Raw genomic sequence first — 25,822 nt, forward strand, 5'->3', positions numbered from 1 at the left:
TTTGCTGGTATGCTTCTGTCAGTCTGGAATTTCTAGGGACACACAGCCGTTTCACACCAAAGCGCAAGGGGAGCCTATCCAAGAACTCGCAAGAACTTTGGTGGATGGTCACGAGAACTTTGGCGGCGCTGGTGGGAGTGTTTATCTTCCAAAACAACAAGATATCAGTCACTGAGATGGATCTACAGTTGCTAGGCATAGAAGAGGAACTGGTTCTGTTAATGGAGTTGGCAAATAGACCAATTAACCTTTCGTCGTAGTCGTCCATTGTAGTTGTTCCTCGGTTTTTAAAAATGGCGCCCCCCCGGCACCAAATCGAGAAGAGCGACCACACAGACAGCCGGAAAGGCATACCAAGGACCAAACACAGCTGCTTTTTTTCTGCGCAGTTCCGCTTGAGGTCTGCAGGGGTTTGCGACCGTCCGAACCTGCACAGAACCTCTGTGCGGGGGGCGTGGTCACGCATAAAAACATATTTGACAGTTGCAGAGGCTATGGCTCAGAAGCATAAATTGGCCTTTAACCTCCGATTGCTCCTCAGGCGCCCCGCAATGGCAGCACACTGCTCCCCAATGGGATGGGTTGAATGCAGAGAGTTCATTTAGTTTCTCTTTACTTGTGACGGTGTAATGACAAAACGCTGGATCTGAACTGTTGCAGCTTAATATACCTACCTAGGACTGAGCATAGTAAGCTTTGGTTGTTTTTGCTGTTGCGGCACAAATTAAATATATTCTGCATCAATTTCAATTGATGTTTTAAGCATTCATTCACCTTAACCTGTAATGATCACAATGATCAGAACTTCTCCAATCTATGTAAACTTCTCCTTACGGATCTGAAATCTTCAGTTATATTTCATCAGTTCTTCAATAAGCTTTCATTTCTCTCACTGCTGAGTTTGGAAGTGTGAAAGGCGGTTTTATTTAGGCTGATAGCTCTGGTTGGTGGTTGGCTGAAAACAGGTGGAGAACATCTCCTCATTGATCAAACATGAACACACGGCGAGACGTCAGAGGTGCTTTATTTTTGTATTGTTTGGCTGTGGGGATTGTTTGTGGGTGTGACTGCTGCTGTACAGCAATAGAACAGGGCTTTATCTGCATCATCACGTCCATGCAGGGCTGAGTCACAATCTCATTATGTCACGTTTCCTCTCTTTTGATCAAAAGTAATTTCACAAACTCGTACTGTTGATCCACACTGCTCGCAGAATTACGTGACTTTTTAGTTTTTGTCACTTTGTTTCCTGCAGAGGCCAAGCAGTTTATTTTCAACTAAAATGGACCGGGCGATATATATATATATATATATATAAAATAATTTATCTATGAAGATTTTCTGCTTTGTGTTATAAATATACTTGCACATATAGCTTCCTGTTCGGTTAGTTTTTTATGCATGGTTGTTATTTGTGGCAAATCTTTGATTCAGGGGTGGCTTTTCAGAATTACTTTATGAAAAAGGAAAACCTCAATATAAATATTGTATACAGCCATTTAGGTAAAAAAAAATAGATAAAAATATTAAGTTTCTTTCATATTAAGGATGTCTTGATACCAGATTTGTTCTTATTGAGTACAAGTACTTAAATTTTAGTACCTGCTGATGCCAAGTACTGATGCAAGCGTTAAAGGAGAATTCTGGTTTTTAACACTTTTAGCCCCTTTTCTGTAGTGTCCAGGATGAAATCGAATGATCGACACCAAAATTTTGACAACTGGTCCTGTCTCTGCTTTTTGGCTCATGCAGAATCCCCCCCTGGCTGCTTCAGAATGGCTTCCATAGTGCATGTCCGATAATGTCCTTAAAACAACCTTAAACGTTCTTTTTTTTAAATATGCTACTCACCGGTTCGTCAGCGCTGTTCAATGACGTTCCAACAAAAGTTTCGTGAAGAAAAAACGTTCCTGTAGTGTTTTATTTAGCATTTTGTAAATCCCATTGAGTTCTGTTGGAATAGTCAATATCCCTCCGCCACCGGAAACGGAAATGGGGAAAAGACTACACTTAGTTGTAGTCTTTTCGCTTCACTCTGTGTACTCCGACGTCGAGGTGCTAACGTCTCTGTTAAACACTTCTCTGAAAACTCTGAAAATGGAATACGAAAGGTGGATTCTTGATGAGGACATATTGGACTTTGAGTTTGACGGTAGAGGATACCGTTTTGAACCGGAATATACTGAGGAGGAGTATATAGAGACATTGTCGCCAACTAGTGGTCTGGAGTGTGCAACGCTTCAGATTCGAACGGGAAGCGGAAGTTTATAAGCGGTTGTGATGTATCGGAAAAAATTGTTCTGGGATTTACAAAATGCTAAATAAAACAAGACAGGAACGGTTTTTCTTCACGAAACTTTTTTTTGGAACGTCATTGAACAGCGCTGACGACCCGGTGAGTAGCATATTTTAAAAAAAGAACGTTTAAGGTTGTTTTAAGGACATTATCGGACATGCACTATGGAAGCCATTCTGAAGCAGCCAGGGGGGGATTCTGCATGAGCCAAAAAGCAGAGACAGGACCAATTATCAAAATTTTGGTGTCGATCATTCGATTTCATCCTGGACACTACAGAAAATGGGCTAAAAGTGTTAAAAACCGGAATTCTCCTTTAAAAAAAGGCTTTGTCAAATTGAAAAGTTTTGATCTTGTTTTCTGAAATGCTAAGCCTACAAAGTCAGACTTTTACCTTGGATCCAGTACAGTGTAGTTGCAGTAGAAGGGGCTTATTTCTAGTGTTGCACCGATTTCATTATTGGACAGGGCCCCATACTGCACTAAAATGGTGGTATCAGTATTGGCGAGTACCGACAAATAGGGCAACGATACAATTTTAAGAGCTAAAAGTTTATTCAACTATTGTCACCCATTCCAGGTAGGCAATAAAAAGTTCTACTGGATTCACTTTCTTTTAGTCTTTTTCCTGCTTCTCAAAGGTAGGCAGCAGCTTGACAAAGCCATGATGGTAATTATTTTACATCCAATTAGTACGTAGTTCTTCATATACACACATCAATTTCAAACAGATCGTATCGGTATGGTATCAGCCGATACTGCACAGCCAGGTATCGAGTGTTGGTATTAGGTCCAAAAAAAATGGCATCTGTGCAACACTACTTATTTCCAACAGGAAAGGGCTTCCTGACAGCTGTAGCTATCGAAACGTCATTGTTTTGATCCTGTGATCTTTGTCAAATATAGAACTTGTTTTTTTTTTTTTTGTTTTACAAGTAGGAGTACTTGACACTGGCATCAGCCCTGATATCAGTATCTGTGGATCCCTAGTCCATAACGCTTTGCCCCCATATCCCCCAGTCTGCTTCAAATTCCAAGTATTGAAATAAAAATGCAGGTGTTTTTAATACTGAGTGCATTAATGAGTTAGTTTTGAAAGTGAAGTGGGTCGAGAACGCATCCCAGTACATCTTTTTTCAAATAAGTGAGGCTCTGTGACATTGCTGTCATTACATCAGTAACTTTGTTCAAATGTGAGTAGCAGTGAGAGGCTGTCAGCCAGCAACAAGATGCTAATGATGTCGCCAACAATCTGTTTTATTTATTTTTTATGTATCGAGTTATGATAAGTTTCCTTTTAAGATCTTTAAGACTACTTCATGTTTTTTAGGCAGAATTTCAGTGATTCTTATTTCGCTGACTGGTCTGGCACTAATAAACATTACATTTCAGTTAATTCAGGACATTTTTCAAACTTTTTTGTAATAGATTACTGTGCTGAGAGTAAATAACATAAAAGAAGGGGATCATAGTTTACATACTCCCATAAATAGTGACATGTGAATGAAAACACATCATATTATATTTTATCTCTTAAACTAATTCTCTTTTAGGACCAGAAGGATTGTTTGGTTTGTTTTGCAGTATACTATTTATTCTTAACTAAGGCTAAGTTCACACTGCAGGTCTTGATGCTCAATTCCGATTTTTTTAATTTATTTTTTTTTAACGTTGCTGTTCATATTTCCAAATATATGCGACTTGTATGTGATCTCCTGTATGAACTGCAGTCATACAACGCAAGTGTCACACAGTAGAGGACGCAATGTCACAGGCCAGCGTGGTCTTTTTTTTCTTTTCTTTTTTTCTGAAGTAAACATGGATGGTAGTGCTGGCGCGCATCTAGCGGTCTTTTCCAACCATAAAAACAATCTTTTAATATGTTTAAACATAAATGCTGCTCTCCGCATCATCATCTGCCATGGTTTTGTTTTTCTTGCCGCTTCTGCGTAGCAAGATGCAGAATAGTGACCTTTGTCTGGTATTAATGACGTTTAGGTCAGATGAATCCGACCTGGCCGTTCAGACACAGGTCGCATTTGAAAAGATCAGATTCATAGCGTATTGAAGACCACATAGCCAAGTGGCCTGGGTCGGATTGGAAAAAATCGGATCTGTGTTGTTCAGACTGTCTGTGTTTCTCAGACTGCCATACAAAGATCAGATCCAGGTCGCATATAAGCCAAAAAATCGGACTTGGGTCACTTCAGGCTGCAGTGTGAACGTAGCCTAAAATCATGCATAATTTGTTTTCAGATCTGGCATAATTTGATGTTTTCCCTTTCTTTTATTTTTTTTACCACATCTTATCTGGATTAAACTTCAGCCAGAACTGCTGCAGTCTGTCCCCCAGTTGTTACGCATCCACAACTTTTGACTTCTGACACACTTTACCTCAGGGGTGTCTAGCTAAAGCAGGGGTGTCAAACTGGTTCCAGAAAGGGCCGTAAGGCTGCAGGTTTTTTTTTTTCAACCAAGCAATAGCACACCAGACCCCAGTCATCTCATCAAGTCATCATGTTAAGATTGGACTCACTTGATGAGATGTCTGGTGTGCTATTGATTGGATGGAAAGAAAACCTGCAGCCACACGGCCCTTTCTGGAACCAGTTTGACACCCCTGTTTTAGCTAGATTAAAACCTTTCATATGGTTCATAGCTTGATTTGCTTGGGAAGTAAAATTTCAATCTGAGATTTTGTTTTCTTCTTTTCCAGAGTTTTATTGTCATTACACTGTCACAAGTACAGAGAAACGAAATTAACTCCCTGCATTTAATCCATCCCCTTGGAGAGCAGCGGGCTGCCATTGTGCGGCGCCCAGGGAGCAGCTCCCACATTATTTTTGAAGATAATATGGGAACTGATAATGAATTGCAGCAATATTTACTATGAAAAGGCTGTTTATCTTTCTAACTCTCAGAAACAATTAATGCAAGCCGGTCATTGTTTACAAATATGTAAAAAAAATAAAAAAAAATAGGAGAAAACATTGTTAACATAAGATAAGCTTCCTCCTCATTTCCAGAAGTGACGCTTTTGTTTCTCTTTTCTCCTGATAGTTTTGTGTCTCTGATTGATTTTGTGTGCCTGGTTGTTTGCGGTTCTTGTTTGGTTTTGTCAAAGGAAACTTTCTAGTGATAAGCTTATCTGGGATAACACTGGAGGTGTCTGGCTACCTGTCAGGGAGCCTCAGTGAGGAACTGGTTTCAATCACCTAAAGCACTTACTGCTGTCTTTTAAATCAATAGAAAGGAGTGGTGAATTTTTCCCACATTGCCTCAAATTCCTTATTTTAAATAATCGAGTACATTTTTACTGTGCCCTTATTAATGAAAAATAACCTATTTATCTTTATATATAGTTTTTCTGGCATTTCATATCTGCTCTCTGCATTTTCAGCTATTTATAAAAAAGAAAACAGTAAGGTGAACTTGACTTGCAACTGCAAGAAAAAGAAGCAATTGTTGACCAAACTAAGATGTAACTTATCTTTCTTTTTCTCCTGTGTGTCAGTTGGTTGACTTCCAGGCATGTTTGAGCCTGTTTGGCATTACTTCGTCCTGATAGACCATCAGGACAAGTGATGTCATGTTTGAGGTGATGTATTCTTAGTTTAGAGTTGAAGTATTTAAGCCTGTGAATAATCTTGCCTTGTTCAGGCTTGCTTCAGGCCTTGGGGTTGGTTCTGCATGTGAAAACTGATTGAGCACACCGAATATGACATACTGTACCAAGACGGCTTTCACAATCACAATGTGGGCAGAGATCTCTGATAGGAAGGTTTTGGCCACTCAGATTTATCACGTTGAAGTGTTGCATAATTAATTACAGGTGTTATATGCTGTGGATTCCCTTTAGATTGCTAACAGCTTCCACTGAACGTTGAAAAAACCTGCCGATCTGCTTTTTTTTTGTCATCGCCAGGTGTGGGATCACTTTAATGATCATTCAGGTCCAAACTGGGCATTATTTAGTTATTTAGTATAAAGCTGACTCAACCTGGCTGGAAAATCCTCTGATCTAACATTCCTGTTAAGTTTTCTCTGAAATTCATCCATCATCTTCTAATTACTAAGGTGGCTAATATATCGGGCCCTCTGCTACCATTTTGGCACTTTTTTCCCCTCCTTCTTTTTCTCTCCTGACTGTTTTCCCTACTCGTATAAAATGTAAGCTCATGATTACAGTAAGATACAGCTACAAATTAGCCCTGTGAATCACACCCCAGAAGTGCTGCTCTTCTCTAGTGCTGTGGTTTTATCGCGGTGTGATATCATGTTTTGGCCGTATCTCTGTATGTATGAGTCATTAGGTTTTTGTTGTTGTGTATTTTTGCTCAATATAGATTTCAGTGTTGATGTCAGGAAGCCCCAGTGGTCTGTCCTGGAAGGCCTTTTGGTGCCGACCTGATCACTTTGATTAGCCCTAGTGTGTCATAATAAGTAACCAGGTCAAAATTATCTATTTTTAGCATCACAAGAGTGTTCAAAATGAGGTCAGATGAAGCACAGACAAAAGTTATTTTAAATCAGAAAAAGAAAATCTAATTTATAGATTGTTTTCCATGTGGAGATCTATGAGGCTATGGGTTCGTGAGAGAGGGCAAGCAAGGCGTTTTGAAGATAACTGGAAGATCTAGTTGATCTGATGTATTCTATTTAGATTTTACCACCAGTGTGCCATTTAATTTGCTAGGTTTTGAAAATCAACTTTTCAAAGGATTATATTTTCTAAAACAGGAGTCTTCAACATTTTCCAAGCCAAGGACCCCCAAACTGATGGCGAGATGGAGCGGGGACCCCCTAATTTTATGTATATATATATTGTATGAAATTGTGTTATATCAAACTGGTCCTATAGTCAGTCTATTACAGATGGAGTAATGTAACGAAAGTAATTTTGCCCTGGGATTATTAAAGTATTTGTGATTCAGATTCGGGTTCCTTGTTTATGGGACAGGTGTTGTGAATAAAACGGTGCCCAGCTTGAAAGAGCTCCTGTGTGTCGCTGAATGTGTGCATTGATGACTGAAAGACATCTTCTGCCTCCATTTTTCTGTTTACTTCAGTGTGTTGAATTCATTTGCCCGGGGGGGGGGGGGGGGATATTATAATAAAAAAAAAAGTACAAATGCTAAAGCTAGTGCAAAAAAACTCTGATTATTTTTATCTTTGTTTTGAAAACTTTTTTATTTTTTTGTGGTGACGACTCTGATCCGTATGTGTGTTTATTGACCACTCATCCCAGGACAGCTGGGAAGAAAAACTGCTGTTTGTCTTCTTGTAGATGAGCTAAAATTTGTATTTGCAGGTCAAATTTGCACCAAATGAAGATCTGTGCATTTTCACTCTATTTGTTGAAAGAGTTTGCTTTTGCTAAGGTCTAAAGTTACACATTCTACCTGTACAAGCTTGAGTCTGCTCTGGATACTCATAAATCCCAAAAAAAAATAATTTGCACATGTCCTGTTTTTGCTGCAATTGTTTTCTATACCCGACGATGTTGTACCTTTGTTTTTGTTTTTTCAGAGCTGAGAATATCTCCACTTCTGTACTGTTAGGGATAATGGATGAGAGAATTGGTCAAGGGGGAGATGAGCGAACTGATTTGAGAAATTTAAAAACAAGTTTCCACCGTTTAAGATCACCGAATCAAAGTACCTTTGTGCCCCATTACCTATACAGCTGTTTGCTGTTTTCTCAGCTAAACAGTGGGTATGCTACCTTAGCTCCGATAATTAGATTTTTGCCATTTGATTGCTGTTTTGTCACCACCTCTACCACATAACTCGCTCATACAGACAGCCTCCTCTTATCTGCATGTCTCTTTCACTACCAGCTTTTGTTGCTTTGGCATAAGACCAGGGAACCTTAAGTCACAACTGGTTTTGCGACTAGAGGAATTTAGCACCCTCAGTGTGTAAATTCAGTGGAAGGACAAAGCTTAACGTTCCCAGTGTTGTAGTATTTGCTTGAGTAACACGAACGTTTGAAATTTGAGCTGCATTTGGTGGAAGACGGGCTGAAAACGCTTTAATTGCAGTTGAAGGAAATTCCTTTTTAATGCATCATTCTTCTGATTTTACCTCTAATACAATGCTGATTTCTATCCTTTATGTGCTTCAATTAAAGGGAAATCTAAAAAGCTCTGACTCTTAACAGTTCAAACTTTAGAAAAAAGTGCAAATTTTATATTTGTAATGTTTAAGGGATGATCTAAAAGGTTTGGTTCGATTGACTGGTCTTTAGCTACTGACACTGGTGGGTTAATAATAATAAGAGCTAGCAGATTACTTCTTGTTCATTATTCCACATTATTCATTATTCCACATAAATAAGCTATAAAGTGTTTGCTTTGCAGAGAAAACATAAATAAAAGAACTACTGATGGTGATTTATTCATTTTAAGAGGTGTACTTAAGGCCCATCTCTGCTGTGAATTAGAAGTGGACGCCTTGTCGACGATTCCTTCTGATTTTTGCTTTTTTTCGCACTTTAATATCTCTAACTAGTCAACGTTTTTAATGTTAGTCAGAGATAACCCAAGAAAACACTCTTCAGAAAAAATAATCAAATGATTCCCATCTTATCTAACCCTCCTTGGTTGAAATAGCTGCCATTCTGCATTTGTGATGCTTTGCGATGTCATTAACAGACCTGTGGAAGTGATGAGGTTCAATGCACTTTGCAGAAATATTTCTAGTTTAGGCACATTACAGGTTTTAAAGCACATTAAGGCCACCCAACAACATCACTAATGGATTTAATCGCAGGCTTTGATTAGGTCTTTTTGGGGGTTTTCTTATGTTATTTTTAGATCTCTTGTCTTCTTTAAATTATTATTAAATAGTAATGAGGTCTGAGTATGGTTAATGAACTGGTCATCACAGTTGAGACATGATTTTACAAGATGGTTTTGTTTCCACAAGAAATTACATTTCAGTCTGTTATTTTCATTTAGTCAGTTAAATCGTCATTTTTTATAAAATGCTGTTTGTTTGCTTGGGTTAACTTTGATATTAAAAACAATTAAAATATAATTTAAGATTGACACTTGGAGCATAAAAGGAATAACATTTTTAAGGGGGCAAATACTACTTCCTGTTTCTGCATATGTGCCTTTTTTGAGTCGGTGGAAAGCTGTCTGTGACACTTGGTGAAAAGGAAATTAGGTTGGTCCTATAAATTGGGATTATTTCTTTCTACGTTTTTGGATGTAAAGTCTGAGAAATACTTTGGAAAACTGTTTTCAGATGAGCCAAAGTATGAATGGATGTTTTTATTTTTGACTTGTCCAGAAGCTTCCTCAGCTGTACCTTGTTTCACATCCATTAACAACTTATTTGCACATTTTTCCCTCTTTTAGTTTTAATGTCTTCATGTTTTTTGTTGTTTTTTTTCTCTTAGTATGGAGCAGAGTTCCGGCGGTTCTCTGTAAACCGGGTCAAGCCTGGTAAATTCGAGGAGTTCTACAAACTCATCCTCCATATTCACCGCCTTGCTAATATGGAGGTGATGATTGGCTACGCCGACACCCATGGAGACTTCCTGCCAATTAACAACGATGAGAACTTTTCGAAGGCAGTCGACTCTGCTCATCCCCTCCTCAGGGTATTCGTACAAAGACGAGGTAAATTTTGTCTTTTAAACTTTTTTTATACGTCTGTTTCAATATCCTGAAACCAGTAGGACTATAAGGCAAGAAGCAGTTTATTAACCGCTTCTTTGGGTTACAATTACTGTGCAAAGTAAAAAAACTGTTTCCTCATTTAATTACGTTTTCCCTGCGGCACATTCTGTTTACTTCATGCTAGACTTTGTTCGTGTTCTTTTGGTCCCCTGCCCTCTTATTTACCGGATTGTCTCGGTCTGTGTCTGTCTGCCCAGCTAAGTCCTGTGCTTTATCCAGAGGAAGGCCTTACAGGCAGATGAATGTAGACACAAACACACAGAGAGCGAGAGAGAGATCTGTGCCTCGGTAGCCCCATAGAAATCAGGTCATTGAGCAAAGCTTACATCCAAGCATACCAGACATTACTCAGAGACAAAAGATCTCCATGAAAAGGGAGGCTCCTGAAGGAGCTCGCTGCGTTCGCAAGCTTCTGTGTGCTTGCATGCTTACTTGTTTTTATTCAAAACTTAAACCCACAATGTGCTGAATGGGAACCTGGTCCTCTTTCCATCTCTGTCTGTCATTGATCGCAAGTTTGGAGAGGGACTTGACTGCTTATCAGAGCGCTCGCCAGCATACAAATAAACCCATCAACATTCACATCTATTCACCCCCTCAATCCTTGTTGGAATGTCCCTCGCTGGTTTGTGAGATGGATGTGAACACTTCAGGGTATTTTTTTAATAGTTTCTAGAGGCTGACGCTGAAATGCTATCCAGCAGTGTTGTGAACAATAGTGATGTTGATTTCCATCTGAAATAGTTTTTAGATCCCAGAGAGGCCTAAAAAACTGTCAGCGATGTTTCTGAGAGCTCAGATGGTTGATGAGCATTGTTTTGATTGTGCATATTTTTTAGAGGTGGTCATAGAAATTGGTTAATATTAGTAAAAAGGTCAGTTTCCAGCCCTGATGGAGATGGCCCTCAAGTTTTTGAGTTTAATAAAAGATCAGGGATACATTAATTTAGATAATCTTCTAATTCCAATCAAAGAACCCGTTTAACGACTGTTCTCTGTTATGTGTGACATACCTTTTAATAAGAAACTGAAATAGGTCTAAATAAGAGTTGAAGTATTGGATGTCAAATTACGCAGATTAAAATCCTGATGTGTGCATTTCTAATTGGTCTATCTTTGACCTTATTACAGCCAATGCTCCCTCCTTCGACACTTTATGACATGTCTGATACAAATATTTGCTTACAGCAGAAAGACTTGATATAGAATAGAATATAAAATCCTTTTATTGTACCACAATGGGAAAAATGTGGTGTTACATTTTTGTAGTAGTAGATACTGGAAAACAGCAATGACCACAAAGATGTGCAAAATGAAAGCAGTATGTTGGCCAAGAAAATTTTTTTAAAATTATGCAAAATTCAGCATGAATGTAACAACTTATTGTGGTTGTTGGGAACAGTCTTCCAGCTGTTTGGAGGAAAGATCTGTGATAATGCTCCCTGGTGCATTTAGGGTTCAGCAGTCTGTCACTGAAGGAGCTCTCCAGTTAAACAACGGCTTCATTTATGCTCTAAGAGAAATAAGAGAAATGGTAAATTGGCAAAAATTGGTCGGTTTCATCTGAAACATGCAAAAAAAAAACTTGGCCGTTGGTCTATTTTGGCTTACCTTTACATCATTAAGCTTTAAGAATGTGTTCATTATGGGTTCATAATCTGGAAGGGGGGGTTTGGCATACAGGTGAGGTAATGCAATTATTTGAATTAGGTGTACTGTGGATCTTAAGAAACATTGATTGATACCACTGAATGTAGAGAGAAGAAAATGTCTTTTAGGGAAAACTAACTTTTGTGAAAAAGTATTTTATTCAGTGTTTATGTCTAAACACAACTCTGACCGCGGTGATGTGGTTCAGAAGAATGTGCTGCTGAAGCAGTCTGTCCATCCTGTGTATCTGCAGCCTTTTGTTAGCAGCCAGACAAAGAGGTGAATGTGTGGCTGTGTGAGTACCTCATTCCTCAGAGCAGATGCCCTGCACCATTGTGCCACTGGCATGAGAAAGTGAGCGTCATTATGACTGTATCAGACGGTACCACCCTGTGAGGGCAGGTCATCGCTGGTGTCACCGTGTGTCCTCTGTGACCAGGGTCAGCAGACCACCCCACATTAAAGAGGAGGCTCATAAACGCACAACATGATTTAGACTTAGCCTGTACAAAAGAGAATTATAGGAAATCAATGTACTTTGATCTGGTTATAAAATTTAAAAGGAAAGAAACTTCTTAGATAGTTCAGCCCATGTTCTCATTAACGGTGATGGAAAACTAGATTATTATCATCTCAGATGATGGCATAGACAGTAAATCTACACTGTTTTTATTTGCCTTTTCACCAGAAGCTTTTAGATTTGAATAAACCCCTTACTCGGGTCGACGTACCCTCAGAACATACACCTTTTCTGTGTCCAACGGAGTCATGTCTATGGATATGTCTAGTTATGACATTGTGTGCATGTCTCTTTTATCTACCTGACACTTCCTCACAGACCTATTGTTGAAATCCCTGCTGCACGTGCCACAGTTTCTTTGGGATGCAGTCATAATCTTGTTTGTGATACATGTTCCTCCCCCCTGTGGGGGCTGATTCTTGTCTGATGACCTTTAGCCTGACAAAACAGCTTAGAAATGTATGGTGTACTCCCAGGCACCTCTGTAGGCCCTGTGTAATCACCACTTGTCTCCTCTTCAAGCAGACGGACGTATAGAAGATGTATTAGGGGCTTTAAGGGGTGGATCTCTTTGATGGTTGTCGGAACTTTATGTTCCCAGAGAATAAAAACGTGTCAAATGTCTTTCTTTTTCTTTCTTTTTTTTGGTTAATACCGAAAGATATCATATGTAACCTAATAGCCAACTTGCAGTTATGGTTAATTTATCTGTCAAATGAACCGAAAGCTCTGGGCCGTAGTCACTTTAGTCTTTTGTTTTCTTTCATGGAGGCAAGAGCTCGTTTTCAAAAGGTCTTGAAAAGTATTAGTTTTGGAAAATATATTTGAAGTGACAAAAGTTTCTAAATAGTAACACTGGGCTGCCCCACCCCCACCTGTTGCTGCACACTGACAGTCAGAAAGCACTTTTCCAATCACAGTTATGGCTTAGAGAATAGAGAAATGCCACCCTTATATCTAACTGATTACAAATAGGAGATTCATGTCTGTAAAGCAGATGACTGCAAGTAGCTCAACTAAAGAGTTAATATTAGCTTGTTGTGTTTTTTTATAAGAGTAGAGTAACAAAAATAGCTTAATTACCTGCATCAGAAATATGATTATTAAAATAATCGTCAACTAATTTAGTAACCAATTAAGTATAGAGACTCTAAAACATGCCTTTAGATGACAGAGAAACCCAATTAGTGCAGTAATTATTCAAATATTTTGAAAAAATATATTAACGGTTTGCATTTAAGATTGAAAATTATTTTCTTCTGTAAATATGCTCTATCCAGAACTCCTAAAGTGGAAAAGTTTTAGTTTCACCTGGATTAATTTAGTTAGAAAAGACTCCTTTAATGAACCTTTGGCTGTCCGATAATAATAATCAGAAAAATAATTGACAGATTAAAGAATTAGCAAAATACTTGTTACTTGCAGCCATAATCTGAAACATACAATATTTAATTTCTTCATAAAAAAAAATTAATCTTTCATATGGAATTGTGGTAACACCAGCAGAAATAACTTGTTTTTCTGCTTGCTTAGAAAAAAGCAAATAACTCATGTGATACATGACAATTGGATCATGTTATCATATTATAAATGTTCCCCAATGTTTCTTGTGTTTTTGTTTTGTTCTTTTTTATCTTCCCACCAGAATTTATTTATTTCTCTTTTAGAGTTAAACCCATACAGCTTAAACTATCTTCTTTGTATTAGACTTTGCTAACAGATACTCTGTTTAGACTGGGGTGAGGCGTTACTTCTGGGTCACTTCAGCATTTTTCACCCTCATCAAAAAGGACCAGCAGGAGCCATCATGTGATTGGGAAATGGTGGTACCTATAAAAAAGTTTCATGATTAACGGCTGCTCTCCGTATGTGGAGCTGTCTGTTCATCTGTTAAGGGATGAAGTCCTCCATGATTCAACTAATGATTAATTGCGGAGTTTGAAAGCAGGGCCATGTTGATCGCTTGTGTGCTTGATCTTTAATGACCCCTTGAAGCTGAAAGCTAAGGTGTAAGCTGTTGCTTTTTTGTTAATCTTATCCAAAAACTGAAGTTTTGTATCAAACTTCTGTGTTTGTTACTTTTGGCACTTACTAAGTAAGAACTCTGACTATGTATAAAATGTGATTCTTGGAACGTGATAGAAGTTCCCACTGCTCATTCATGTTCGTAGCCAAACTGATGTAAATGTATGATGGTGAATAAGCTTTGGAGCATGCTTTACCAACTTTTTTATTTTTACGCTCAGATAACAATACAGGGAAGGTGGAGTTCTGTGTTTAATCTCTTTCTCTTAATGGTATTTCTTAAAAAGAAACTCTTCTTACTTCTGTTTGCCAAGAAATACCAGATACAAAATCTTAAAGAAGACTTAATAAAATGCTGATTTGTGTTGAAAGCTGTTTCTAGTTTGCACAATCAGGAAAGCTGGTCAATTATAAAGTTGTAACCAAATTGTTTTGAACACTCAGTTAAATGTTTTCTTTTATTTTTTTCAAGGTAAAGATTCTTCTTTGGAGCCCTTTTTTTAATTTTATTATTACTTTTACCTATCAAAATGAAAATACAGGGGTTAGAATTTTGAAACAAGGCCTTTTTAATATTAAGTTGTATGATGTCTTTATTAATAAAAACTAAAATATATTTAAACCTTAAAGAAATATCTAATATTCTTTCATTTTATTTTGTTGGTGAGCTGGAAAGATAAAAGTTGGAGCTTGCATACAAGCAGGTGGAAAAATGATTTCATCACATGTGAAGGAAAGTGGTTAGACGATTTCATGCAGCGTTTCCAGAGAAACCATTGGGAGCTCTTTGGGGAAGCTTAAAACTCAGATGCAATTCTGCCTAAATATGAAGGAAAGCCGCAAAAGCATGATGGGCCCATGGTCTCTTCCGTTTTCTGGAGTGAATACCTCTCATATAACCCCATCCTAGAAGCTGAACAAAGAACCGTACTCTGGCATGGTTAAAACCAGCGTTCTCATCTCTCCATGCAGAGCCTACAGCATTCGCTTGCAATGTGAATGCCTACCAAGGCAGCGTACCAATAGAAGAAAGAGATTGTCACATAGGGGGAGCATATTTGAGTAGTAGAAGAAAAAGACGGAAAACAAAATTCAACAACTTTTTAAAAAGGCCTGATTTTGAGGAGTTGTAAAGATGTGCCAATCAATCTGTTGCAACTGCTGAAGGAATTTAAAGTTATAGCGGTCCCTCACTCTTTAAATTCCTTCAGCAGTTTCACAAATTTTTGAAAAAACCCACCCTCTCCACTTTTTAAAAGAAAAATGCACATGCACAACCCTGTACCCACTCCTAAGAGGGAACACCTATTAAACTGTGTGAGCATGCACAATCATTCATACAAGCTTACTTTCCAAAAGATTTGCAATTTTTCCACTACGTCAGACTCTGTGAAAATAGGGACGAGCACTTAGGACGGCCTTACGTAAACATATCACCGGAATGATTGACAATTAGGAGGACCACCTATTTTGAAGATCCACTCGTAAAAAGAACATCCTCCACTATACCTTTAAATGGGACTGCGTTGTTTTAGGACACTTATACAGACTGACTTCTAATTACAACTCTTGAACTATGACGTGCAAAAGGCCAGATTTCTGACCAGAGGAATGCCACCATCACCACAGTCAAGCACTGAGGCCGGGGATTTATGATGCAGGGGTGTTTATCTGAAGAACGAACTGACAAACTTAATCTTGATTCCTGTATTATGGACTTACAGGCACACAATAACATTTTAAAGAGAAACAAATGTCATGTTGTTAAATTAAACTTTGGTGATCATTGGACGTTGCAGCAAAACTATGATTCAAGCAGACACAGTCAAAAGAAACCTAGAGGAAGAGCGTCCTGGAACGATTGTCTCTCTCATTCGATGCTGGTTGTTTGTGTGACCTACGTTTATATTCTCTGCATTCTCTGATCTCACTGCTCTTAAGGCTGTCTGTCGAGAGTGGAAAATTATCCGTTTTGCAGGAGTTATCAGTGGACTGAACACAGACTAAATTTTTTAACAAAGAGCAGAGACCCCCGTTTGCAGAAAAGTGTACGAGTTTAAATAAACAGAGCTTTTCAGTTGAGTCAAGGTCTGCTTATTTGGCTTCATGTGCAGCTTTCCAAAGTTTACGGCTACAGCAACCCACGGATCGCGACATCGGCCAATATAAAGACAGACATGGAAATGTAACACAAGTTTTTTGTGTTTTCTTTTTTCCTTGAGCAACTCTACTCTGCAGACAGATGTCTTTCAACATGTTGGACCACACGGTTTCCTGAAGATCAAAGGAAATCTACTTCTCTGACCTGACCCTGGCCTCTTGTGCTGTTTCTCTTTGCATTAGAAATGTGTTAGCAGAAATCCAACCTGCTGAGGTGTCATTTCCACTCATGCTTGACTTAGTTTAAAGGACGTTAAGCAGGAAAACAAAGAAGGCCTGATGAAAATGCTTGAAAGAAAAGCTCACTGATTGTTTTAGTACAGTACGACGCTTTTCATCACTTCAGCAAGCTGCCCCTGTGCCTTGTAGTGTTGACTGGCTGTCCTGAAATGTTAATTTTTGCCAACAAATTTTAGTCCTTTTTTTATTTTTTATTTTGAACCTTTACCAAACCTTTGTCAGATATTTTGTTTAAATTGGTGTTTTATGTGTTAGTATGTTTTTTTTTTAAAGGGTAGACAGAAGTATACCCTTGATGATTGCTTGCGGGCCATCTGATCCCATGCACCTGCAACCTGATCCATTCAAATCCACCACTAATCGCTTTAAGAAGCTGCACACTTAAAAAGAGCAGTGGGTGGCCCTTCATGAGTTTTCACACTAAGTGTCCGTTTTTGTGACTTGTAATATTTCTGAGCAACCTAATTGGTCTCAGTTGTTGGCGAGAGAAACATTTTGAAAGCGTCTTTAGGGCAAGAGGTGTTCAAAATCCAATTTGAGAGGGATTCTGGAAACCATAGAAGCTTCTTCCTTGTTGCTTCGTATTGTTTTTATTAAGGGATTCCTCATTTATTTTCCTTTTTCTTGACATATTTACACGTCTTTTAACTCTCCCGTTGGAAATAGCCATAGAAGCATTCAACATTCTTCAAGTATCAGCTCAGTGCAGCCTCTCTGGCTGTTTATCTCAAAATGCATTCTCGGATTTTATCATGTTATGCAGCTGCTCAGACTGGTTGTCATTCTTTTCATAAGAAACCTCAGGCCTGAGTCAACGTTGAAGGACAAGTGGGGGGTGAAACTGGCGGATAGTGGGGCGTCCTCCTGAGAAAATGAAACACAGACAGAAAGAGGAGGGAGTGAGACTGAACAGGTTATTATAGCTTTTTTCCTCTGAGGCAATAAAAATATACAGTAAAAGAGGCGTTTGGGTGGATTTTTATGAGGTCTAAAGAGATCTCAAGTCATCGTCACTGAAAAAAAGTGACGTTTTTTTCATTTCAAATAGTAGTCCGCAATGGGAAACTTTTCCTTACTGTTAATCCTTTCAAATTGTGTAATTATCAGTGTAGTTGGGCCTTTCAATAAAAACCTGTGTGGCCTTTTCTCTGCGTGTCATCTAACAGTAGGCATCGTAGTTAAAGTGTGATGGAAGTGCATGATCCCTGCCAGGAGCCAGACAGAGCAGCAGCAGCCATGTCTGGTGTGAAGAGGCCTCTCTTTGTGCCTCTGACAGCATCGCCACAGAAAACCAGATTGAGCGATGCTGTAAATCACGGCAGCCGACACAAAAAGCCATGGAAACACAAACCCCGACCTAAGTGCTAAACATGCTGCTTGTCTGAGATGCCCTCAGGTCTGCCGTTCTGTGACTTTAGACGAGTTCTGAGGCTGACTCACACAGTTACCGTGCTCCTCTTTGTTCTTTGGGCCTTAGATGGGAGGGTCGGCAGTTTAATTAAACTCTTGTTGTGTTTGTTAGAACTATATTGGAGTTTATGTTTCCTAAGTCCCTGCTTTCATTTCGGTTTACGACCCTTGTTTGAACCACTCCTCCACCCGCCCTTCCTGCTCTCCCACAGTGAACTTTTCCAGACATTGTATGACGCGATTGTCTTCGAGGCCCCTCCTACAATATTTGTCCACTTTTATTGGTATTTTATTAATGTATCTTTCTTTAAACCTTAAACTTAACGATAATTTACATTTGGGCTTGGGATTGTCCAGTTAAACTTGAGTTTATGGAGAATTGAACTGATCAGAGTGAAGGGGCCGACGTTTGATCTTTTATTTTAAACTCTGCAGTAGACTTTGTTTACCTGTACTGGAAGCAGAGGTATTGTCACAGCATGTCAAAGAATAACAGCTGTAAAATAAGTTATGCACAATTTTAAAGGTTTGTGTTTATGCTCTGGAGAACACAGACCTCAACTCAGAAATGTTCAAAGCTGATTAGCCTCTAGAAAATCAGCATGTTCCTTGAAGTCTTAAAAGGAAGGAAATCTGCAGTAGTCTGCTGAGCCTTCCTGTTGTCTTGTCAAAGTTGTGCTCTCCCTCTCTCTCTCTCCGTATGACAGGCTAGGGGAACCACAGACCTATCCTTTCATGTTCCACACAGGAAAAGGTCTACCATGTCTCAATTTGTAAAAAAAAAAAAATAATGATAATAAAATGGATGTGTTTTACTTTTTCTTAAATCTCACTGAAATTGAAAAAAATCATCAAATTTCACTCTGCAATGGACTCATTTTCTCTCAACGTCACAGTTAAATCGGAATGTTAGCTCGAGGCAAAATAAACTGAAAACTGGAGCTGGCCAAAAGAAACCAGCACAAGGTCAGCTACAAAAAGACCTAAAAATGGCACCATGTTGTGTTGTTGGTTACCAGAATCGACAAGGTACACACAATTTGAAAATGTATCGCACTGTCAGAAAGAAAAAGACAGTAGCTGTTGTTGAATGTGATGAAATTGAAGGAAGTAGACAGAAATTATCGCATATGCAGCATACTTCATACCAGGTAATTAAGGGAAAAAAAAAATATATATATATATATAGTCTTTCTTTGGTGTTGATTATGGTTTGGTTTGGAATGATAACATTTCACTGTCAAGTCCTAGCTGAGTTTTCTGTCTACTGATACCCACACCCTCTACATGGGCATTTTGTGGCACAACTATGTAGAACTTTGGATCGTCCTCTTTCTCATTACTTTACATACTCAGTTATTTGGTTAGTTGGGTGCAGATGTTGGAGATAGTCCTGTAAATTCATCCATCCATTTAGTAGCAATGTACTGGTTGTTCGATCTTGTTCCATCTGTTTGAGTTAACTTCTTTAAATAACTATCAATATCCCAGAAAGTAAATGGCCTAACAGATTAGACTCATTGTGAAGGCACTTGAAGAAATCTTTCTGCCCCTAGCTTTGGTCTGCCCACAGAAATATGTCATAATATTTACCTACTGAACAGTGGCCTATTAGCATCCACACCAAAGTGTGTTGCTGTCAGTGCAACTTGGTGGTGCTTTTTAAGTATTCATTACCTTATGGTGAAAACAATCTTGACAGCTTTGTCCGCTTTGAAGATCATTGTATCTTGTTGTACTTCTGTTATATTGAGTCTCAGAGAAATCTGGAGTTAAAGTTAGAGTTGACTCTGTCCTGCCGTCTGCATGGACCCTTCACTTGTTGTTGTAAGATGAATATAGCAGGTCCTCCGGGAACAAACAAACAACTTCCTTAACCACCACCACCACTGCTGCCACTCCTCAGCAGCCTGAACCTTCAAAGAAAACAAGATTGAATTGTTTCTGTCAGCCCTTCCTTGCTTTATGGCATAGAAGGAATTTAAGATTTTTCTGGCCCCTTTTTAATCTGAATTATGGGCTGTCTGAAGAACAAATTTTTTGGACTTCTCTCCATGACAGAGTAGATATTGTCTATATGTGGATGGCTTCCATATAAATCGACATGTTTTTCACTTATTCTTACCCTTTTTATGTTTGCAACAGTCCATTATTTTTTATTTTTTTTTTTTACCCCTTTGCCCAAAGAAGACTGGAAAAGTCTTAACCTTGACTTATGCATTTCCCAAGTATGAAAAGAGAAAAAGGTTAAAATTTTTCATCAGGATTTTGCCAAAAAGTTTACAAACACAAATACTCCTACGAGCAGCTTTACTTTATACAGATGCACCCAAACTGCCCCTCACATGCATTTTTTACATGTGAATTGCAAATAGTGTACTACAGGGCCCCATAATATCACACACAAGTGCTTGTCGCTTCTCTGCTCTTGTGGATCTGTTTCTGCTCGCTCCTGTAAACTTTTGTCACTTTGAATGCGTTACACAGCAGATAAAGCAACCTGCCCATGATTGGCTTCTTTTCAGGAAATCCCACCTCTTAAGGCTGTACTCTTCTTCCTACTATCAAACCAACTTCCTGCTAACCCCTTCTCTTAAAGAGTTGGAAGCTGGTAAATAAAGTCATCATTAAAGCAAAAAGCACTCGTGTGGATATGTGTGATATATTGGGGCCCTGTGGTACTCTTGGGGAAGAGTTTATAAGCATCTCTATTAAGACTGTTTTCATAGAGACACTTAAGTTCTCGAACAGCTTTTTCACTGTTGCCCTCAGACTGTTAAACTCTGAACTGGACAGAACTGAACTTTACAGCCATTTTTTTAGCACTGTCTTTTTTTTCACTACTAACATTTATGGTTCTGCAGATCTTTTTTTTTAAACTTTTTTTTCCTCTTTACACTGATGCGTATTATATTATAATGTTATTTATTTCAGCTACAATCTCTTTCTTCTCATAAGCTGTATGCAACAGAATGACGTTTTGTATGCACTCTGTGCGTACAAAATGACAATAAAGTGTGTGAAAGTCTAAAGCTGCTCGTAGGAGTATTTATAGCGTGATGTGTGGACTTTTAGCATAATCCTAACGCCATATACATCCATCCATCTAATAGCCAATCAATGAATATAAATAATCCCAGATTTGTTGGTTTCTGTCCAATTAAATGTTATCCATCCTACCACCTATCATTTCTTTGATCAATTTTTTTTTCTTTTTTTGTGAATACCAGGATGAAGTTGGTAACACCATCGCCTTGCAGCAAAAAGGGCCTGGGTTTTAATCCCTGAGTAGAGTTTGCATGTTCTTGGTTCTCTTTGAATACTCCGATCTCCCACAGCCAAAAAACATTTTCCTCAAAATTTCCTTCATGAATTAGTATCTTCTGTATTATTTGGATGTCTGTGTCTTGTCTTGTAATAGACTGGGAGCATGATCAGGGTATTCCACACCTCTTGGTCAATGAACGCTTACTTCTTTTGATGTATAAACCGTCATACATTTACAACAATTTCCAGAAAGACAAAGATGGTGAGAGACTAGATATGGGAATACAGGGGAAAATTCCCCAGCTACATTTTTGGCTGAGGCATGAGAAAAATGAGGGAAGAGGGTGAACATTTGGGGTTAGGGAGAGTGGGGAGTTTGCATGCCGGGTGGGCGTTTAGTGGGTTTTTGAAGGAGGAGTTGCTGGTTTGTGCAGAGACTGCTCGCTGTGAGTCTGCTCACTAGAGTTCCTCCTTAATTACAGCTCTGCTGGAGGACAAGACAAGGCCAGGCATGCTCCCTATGTGTGTGCAGCACTGGAAAACTTGCACTAATCCGCATATTTAAAAAAAGTTATGAACATAACTAAGTTTGAGCTTAGTATTTATAAATTTGTCTTTATAAGGAAAATTCCAGATCGCCTAATTGTAATGTAAGTGTGCAAATTGAATTTAAATATGTGCAAGTGGGGGAGTGCTATTGTTATCCGATGATTCAAGGTAGTTTCCTGTTGATTTGAACTCATTTCTCATGAGTGTTGCGTTACTCTGTTTGCTCCAGTTAACCAAACTTACAAATATTTCTGTATCCATTTATTTCATATTGAAGCTTTATACAGATTACATTTCTTAGGGGTTATAGAAAAAAATCCTTTTAATCCCCCAAGGAATTTGTCTACATCCACTTAGTCTGGCTTAAGAGACATCATGCAGCTTTTGTGCATCAGAGTTCAGCGAGCACAACATGAACCTTGAGCCTTTTGTAAAGGGTTATTTTCAGACTCCATAATTACAAAGGAGGGACTGACTCCGTTTCTCGACGTTCACCGCAGGCCAGCTCAGCTTAAGAGCCACCCAGCTCACGATGAGAGGTGCACCACTGGTAGCAAAGGAAACATCTAGGAGATAAACAACACAATTTCATCCTCAAATATTGATAATTAGAAAAGAAAAGAATATTTCCTCTTTATATTCATGCAGAAGATGTATACCGGTACTATAATGTGTAAATAAGGGAATTTATTGGAAACATGTACTCTAGTGTTCAGGTGTATGTCAGATGTATACCCATGAGTCTTTCTTTTTAGTCTGTTTTTTCATTTATCAAACTTTCTTAACCATATTAAATGTTAAAAGTATGGTTGTGATGTCACCCAGCTCAAAAAAAGGTTTGTTTTTGTTTAGTTTTTTCTTTTACATGGAATAGTCTGAGTGTAACTGAGACGGATTTTAAATTTTCTTGAAAGTTGTTTACCTTTCCAGCATGTTTGGTCAGTTAGGAGCTAATTTGTTGTTCTCATATGGAAAAATGGGGGAGTTGATTTTAATAGCTGTGCCAGGTCAAAGCTAGATATAAAGCAAGGAATGTTATAGGCATAATATATAGAAATTAAACCTGGAGCAACATAGAGTAATTTGTGTTTTTTGTCGTAGGGAAGTCATATTTAAATGTCAATTCATTCTGGCTTAAACATGTATATAAATGTACTCTTTATCAGACCATATTGTCCCAGAGGTTAGAACATTTCTGTTTAAAAAAAAATCCTGTCTTAAAATCTGTGAGTTTTTTCGTTATTTTATGCAGGCCAGTTGGTTATATGTCAACTTGTACACCTAAATTTGGCCAATCATATATCAATGCTCATCTGTCAATCAAATTTTTTTCCATTATAGCATCTGGATTCATATGTTGCAGCTAATATACACAACGGTTGAAATAAGAAATAAAAATAATTTACTTTCCCATTGAGTTACCTCCCCAGTGTTCACGGGGATGGACGTCTGTGTCTTTAGCAGGAGTAGAGCTAACAGAACTGGCAGCGTTGTGAGGCAAGGGCTCAAACATGTACGGCTGTAAGCCTTCTACACCAAACGAAGTTCCTGCTCCTCTGGCATCCTCTTCCACAACATCTTAGTCCCCGCTTTCCTCCTCTAAATAAAAAATGTATGATGGAGGAGACTCATCCACAACCTCCGCCACAATACTCTCCTCCTCTTGCATGTTTCAGCTGTCCATAGCGTTCCTTGACAGTGACGTTGCTTAGTGCTACTTGGTCCCAATATAATTCCCCATTGGGAACCTACTAGCACTAAGTTGCTAACTGGTCAGCAAGATGCTTCCAAAACACCGGCCATAACCAAATGCTTGCAATTCTTCCACTACAACAATCCCTACCCCTTGATAATCGACCAATCACATTCATTTTATTCACTTGTGTAAAGTCGTGCACCACTCGGAAGAATTCGGAAATGCAACCGTTGGAACAGCTTCCCCATGACTTGAAGGATCCCTATTAGCTGTTGCCGTGGAAAGCAGGTAGTCTTCCTGGGGTTCACATTAAAAAACATACAATAAATACAAATTTAAAAAATACTAAATTCCAAAAAAGTTATTTCTCAACACACAGTAGTTCAGAAATGATCAGAGAATGCACAAAAGAACAAGTAAAAGAAAACAGCCAAATAGTCAAATTAGAAAAAAAAAAAAGATAAAATTCAAACTTTTTTGAAATTCTTAGGTTTTATTCAGATTTTATTTATTTTTTATTATTATTAGCTATAGTGTGCGGTCTTATCTGCAGAAAAGGTACAAAAGTAATGTACACAGTATATTAGCTTTATTGCATTAGGCTTCCATTTAAGCAATCACACGTCGTCTAATAATTTCAAATGGATCTTTAGGCTCTTGCTTTAGTTATAACTTGTGGAAGACATCTGCTCAAGAATCTTACTGAGTTAAAGAGTATATATCCTGGGGCACTTTTGTCCTATTAAAATGTATTCATTTACACCTACGGAGCTGCTGCTTCTAAAAGTAAGGCTTAGGGTTCAATTGTGAGTCACAGAACACCTGGAGGGGATGTTCAGGTGATCTCCAGAAAGCAAATAAAAATGTCAAATTGGTTTGATACATAAAACAATGAAAGAAGATTTTATTTAATGCATTCGTTTAATTGGCTAATTAGCCAGTTGCTGTAAGTAGAAAGTGACCAGTTACATGTTTCAAGGTACATTGATTTTATTTTGTTAAATCTCTTCAGAATGACAAATACTTAAAACCGTATTTTCAACTTGGCATGTAGGGTAACTCGCACACCGTTTTCAGAAACAATGTTGGCATAGATGGACTCGCCCTGAATTGAACCTTTAGCCCAAATCAACTCTTGCTCCATGTTGTCTTTGTTTTTGGTGTATTTTTATGGCAGCCTCAGAGTACTATATAATGACTTAGCAATGTCCCTGCGGCTGTGCTGATAGTTTCCTGTTTTCCCAGAATGATGACATTTCTAGTGGCTAAACCTTGTTTTTTTTTACACCAAAAACCTTAATTTATGTGTGCCTCTGATTATGCACCCTACCCTTGGGTAATCTGTTCTTAAAGCTATTTATTCATCATGAGTGTATTTATGAGCAGTTCAAGATATTCTGTATTTATATAGGTCATATGGCTAAAGCAATTAAACAAACTGTAATTATTTGCTACTGCTTCAGCAGTTGTCCTCTTATAACACCCCCTGGTGTTATTTGGTTAGATAAAAATAAAGTCTAAGGTTTTCTCTGATTGGCTGTTTTGGATCATCCTAATTTGCAATTGCTAAAAAATAAAGTAAATCAAAATTAGTTCATGAACCACCGTTTCATTATGCACATTTTCTTTTTTTTAGAAAGGTGAGAATTGGTGGATGTTTGATTTGCAATTTGCAATGATTTGCTGTAAAAGCTGTTCCTCTTTAAATTCAAAGAAAACAAAGCATTAGAAGTTTAGGATAACCATTTCTAAATGCCATGCTCTCCATGTTAGATTGATTCATTATTCAGACGCTTATCATTTAAAGATGAGACGTTACACTTTTTTTAACCCGAGGCCCTGCATATCAGCAAAGTTATATGCCTCAACAGCTCCTGAAGTGACTCACAGATGCCTGGCAATAGCATAGGGACACACCGTGAGAAGAAGCTGCCCCGTCACACACACACACACCCTCCCCCTTCAAACACGCAGCCCACGAGTTGGCAGTTGAATCAGACCAACTCAGCAATTCAGGATGGGAGAGGAAGGAAAAGAATGGTGGTGGGGAGCAACGAGCCCCGACTCTTGTCCTGATATGAATTGTGGCCCAGAGACGCTCTGAAACAATGGACACTGACAGCTCATGTGGAAACACTCCCACAGACACATTTTGTTGACATGGTGTGTGTGTGTGTGTGTGTGTGTGTGTGTGTGTGTGTGTGTGTGTGTGTGTGTGTGTGTGTGTGTGTGTGTGTGTGTGTGTGTGTGTGTGTGTGTGTGTGTGTGTGTGTGTGTGTGTGTGTGTGTGTGTGTGTGTGTGTGTGTTTGTGTGTTTGT

General features: G+C 38.5%; 1 protein-coding gene across 1 annotated transcript in view; it reads left to right on the forward strand.

The window, feature by feature from the left end:
* pard6gb (par-6 family cell polarity regulator gamma b) overlaps window positions 1-25,822 on the forward strand; it is a 45,714-nt gene that overhangs the window by 1,653 nt on the left and 18,239 nt on the right. Inside the window, exon 2 of the mRNA XM_038287090.1 lies at window positions 9,704-9,926. Coding sequence (XP_038143018.1) covers window positions 9,704-9,926 — 223 coding nt within the window. The remainder of the gene's footprint in view (window positions 1-9,703; window positions 9,927-25,822) is intronic.

This window comes from Cyprinodon tularosa, unplaced genomic scaffold (assembly GCF_016077235.1).
Source record: "Cyprinodon tularosa strain WSP-4 unplaced genomic scaffold, ASM1607723v1 ctg234, whole genome shotgun sequence".
Classification (NCBI taxonomy): domain Eukaryota; kingdom Metazoa; phylum Chordata; class Actinopteri; order Cyprinodontiformes; family Cyprinodontidae; genus Cyprinodon; species Cyprinodon tularosa.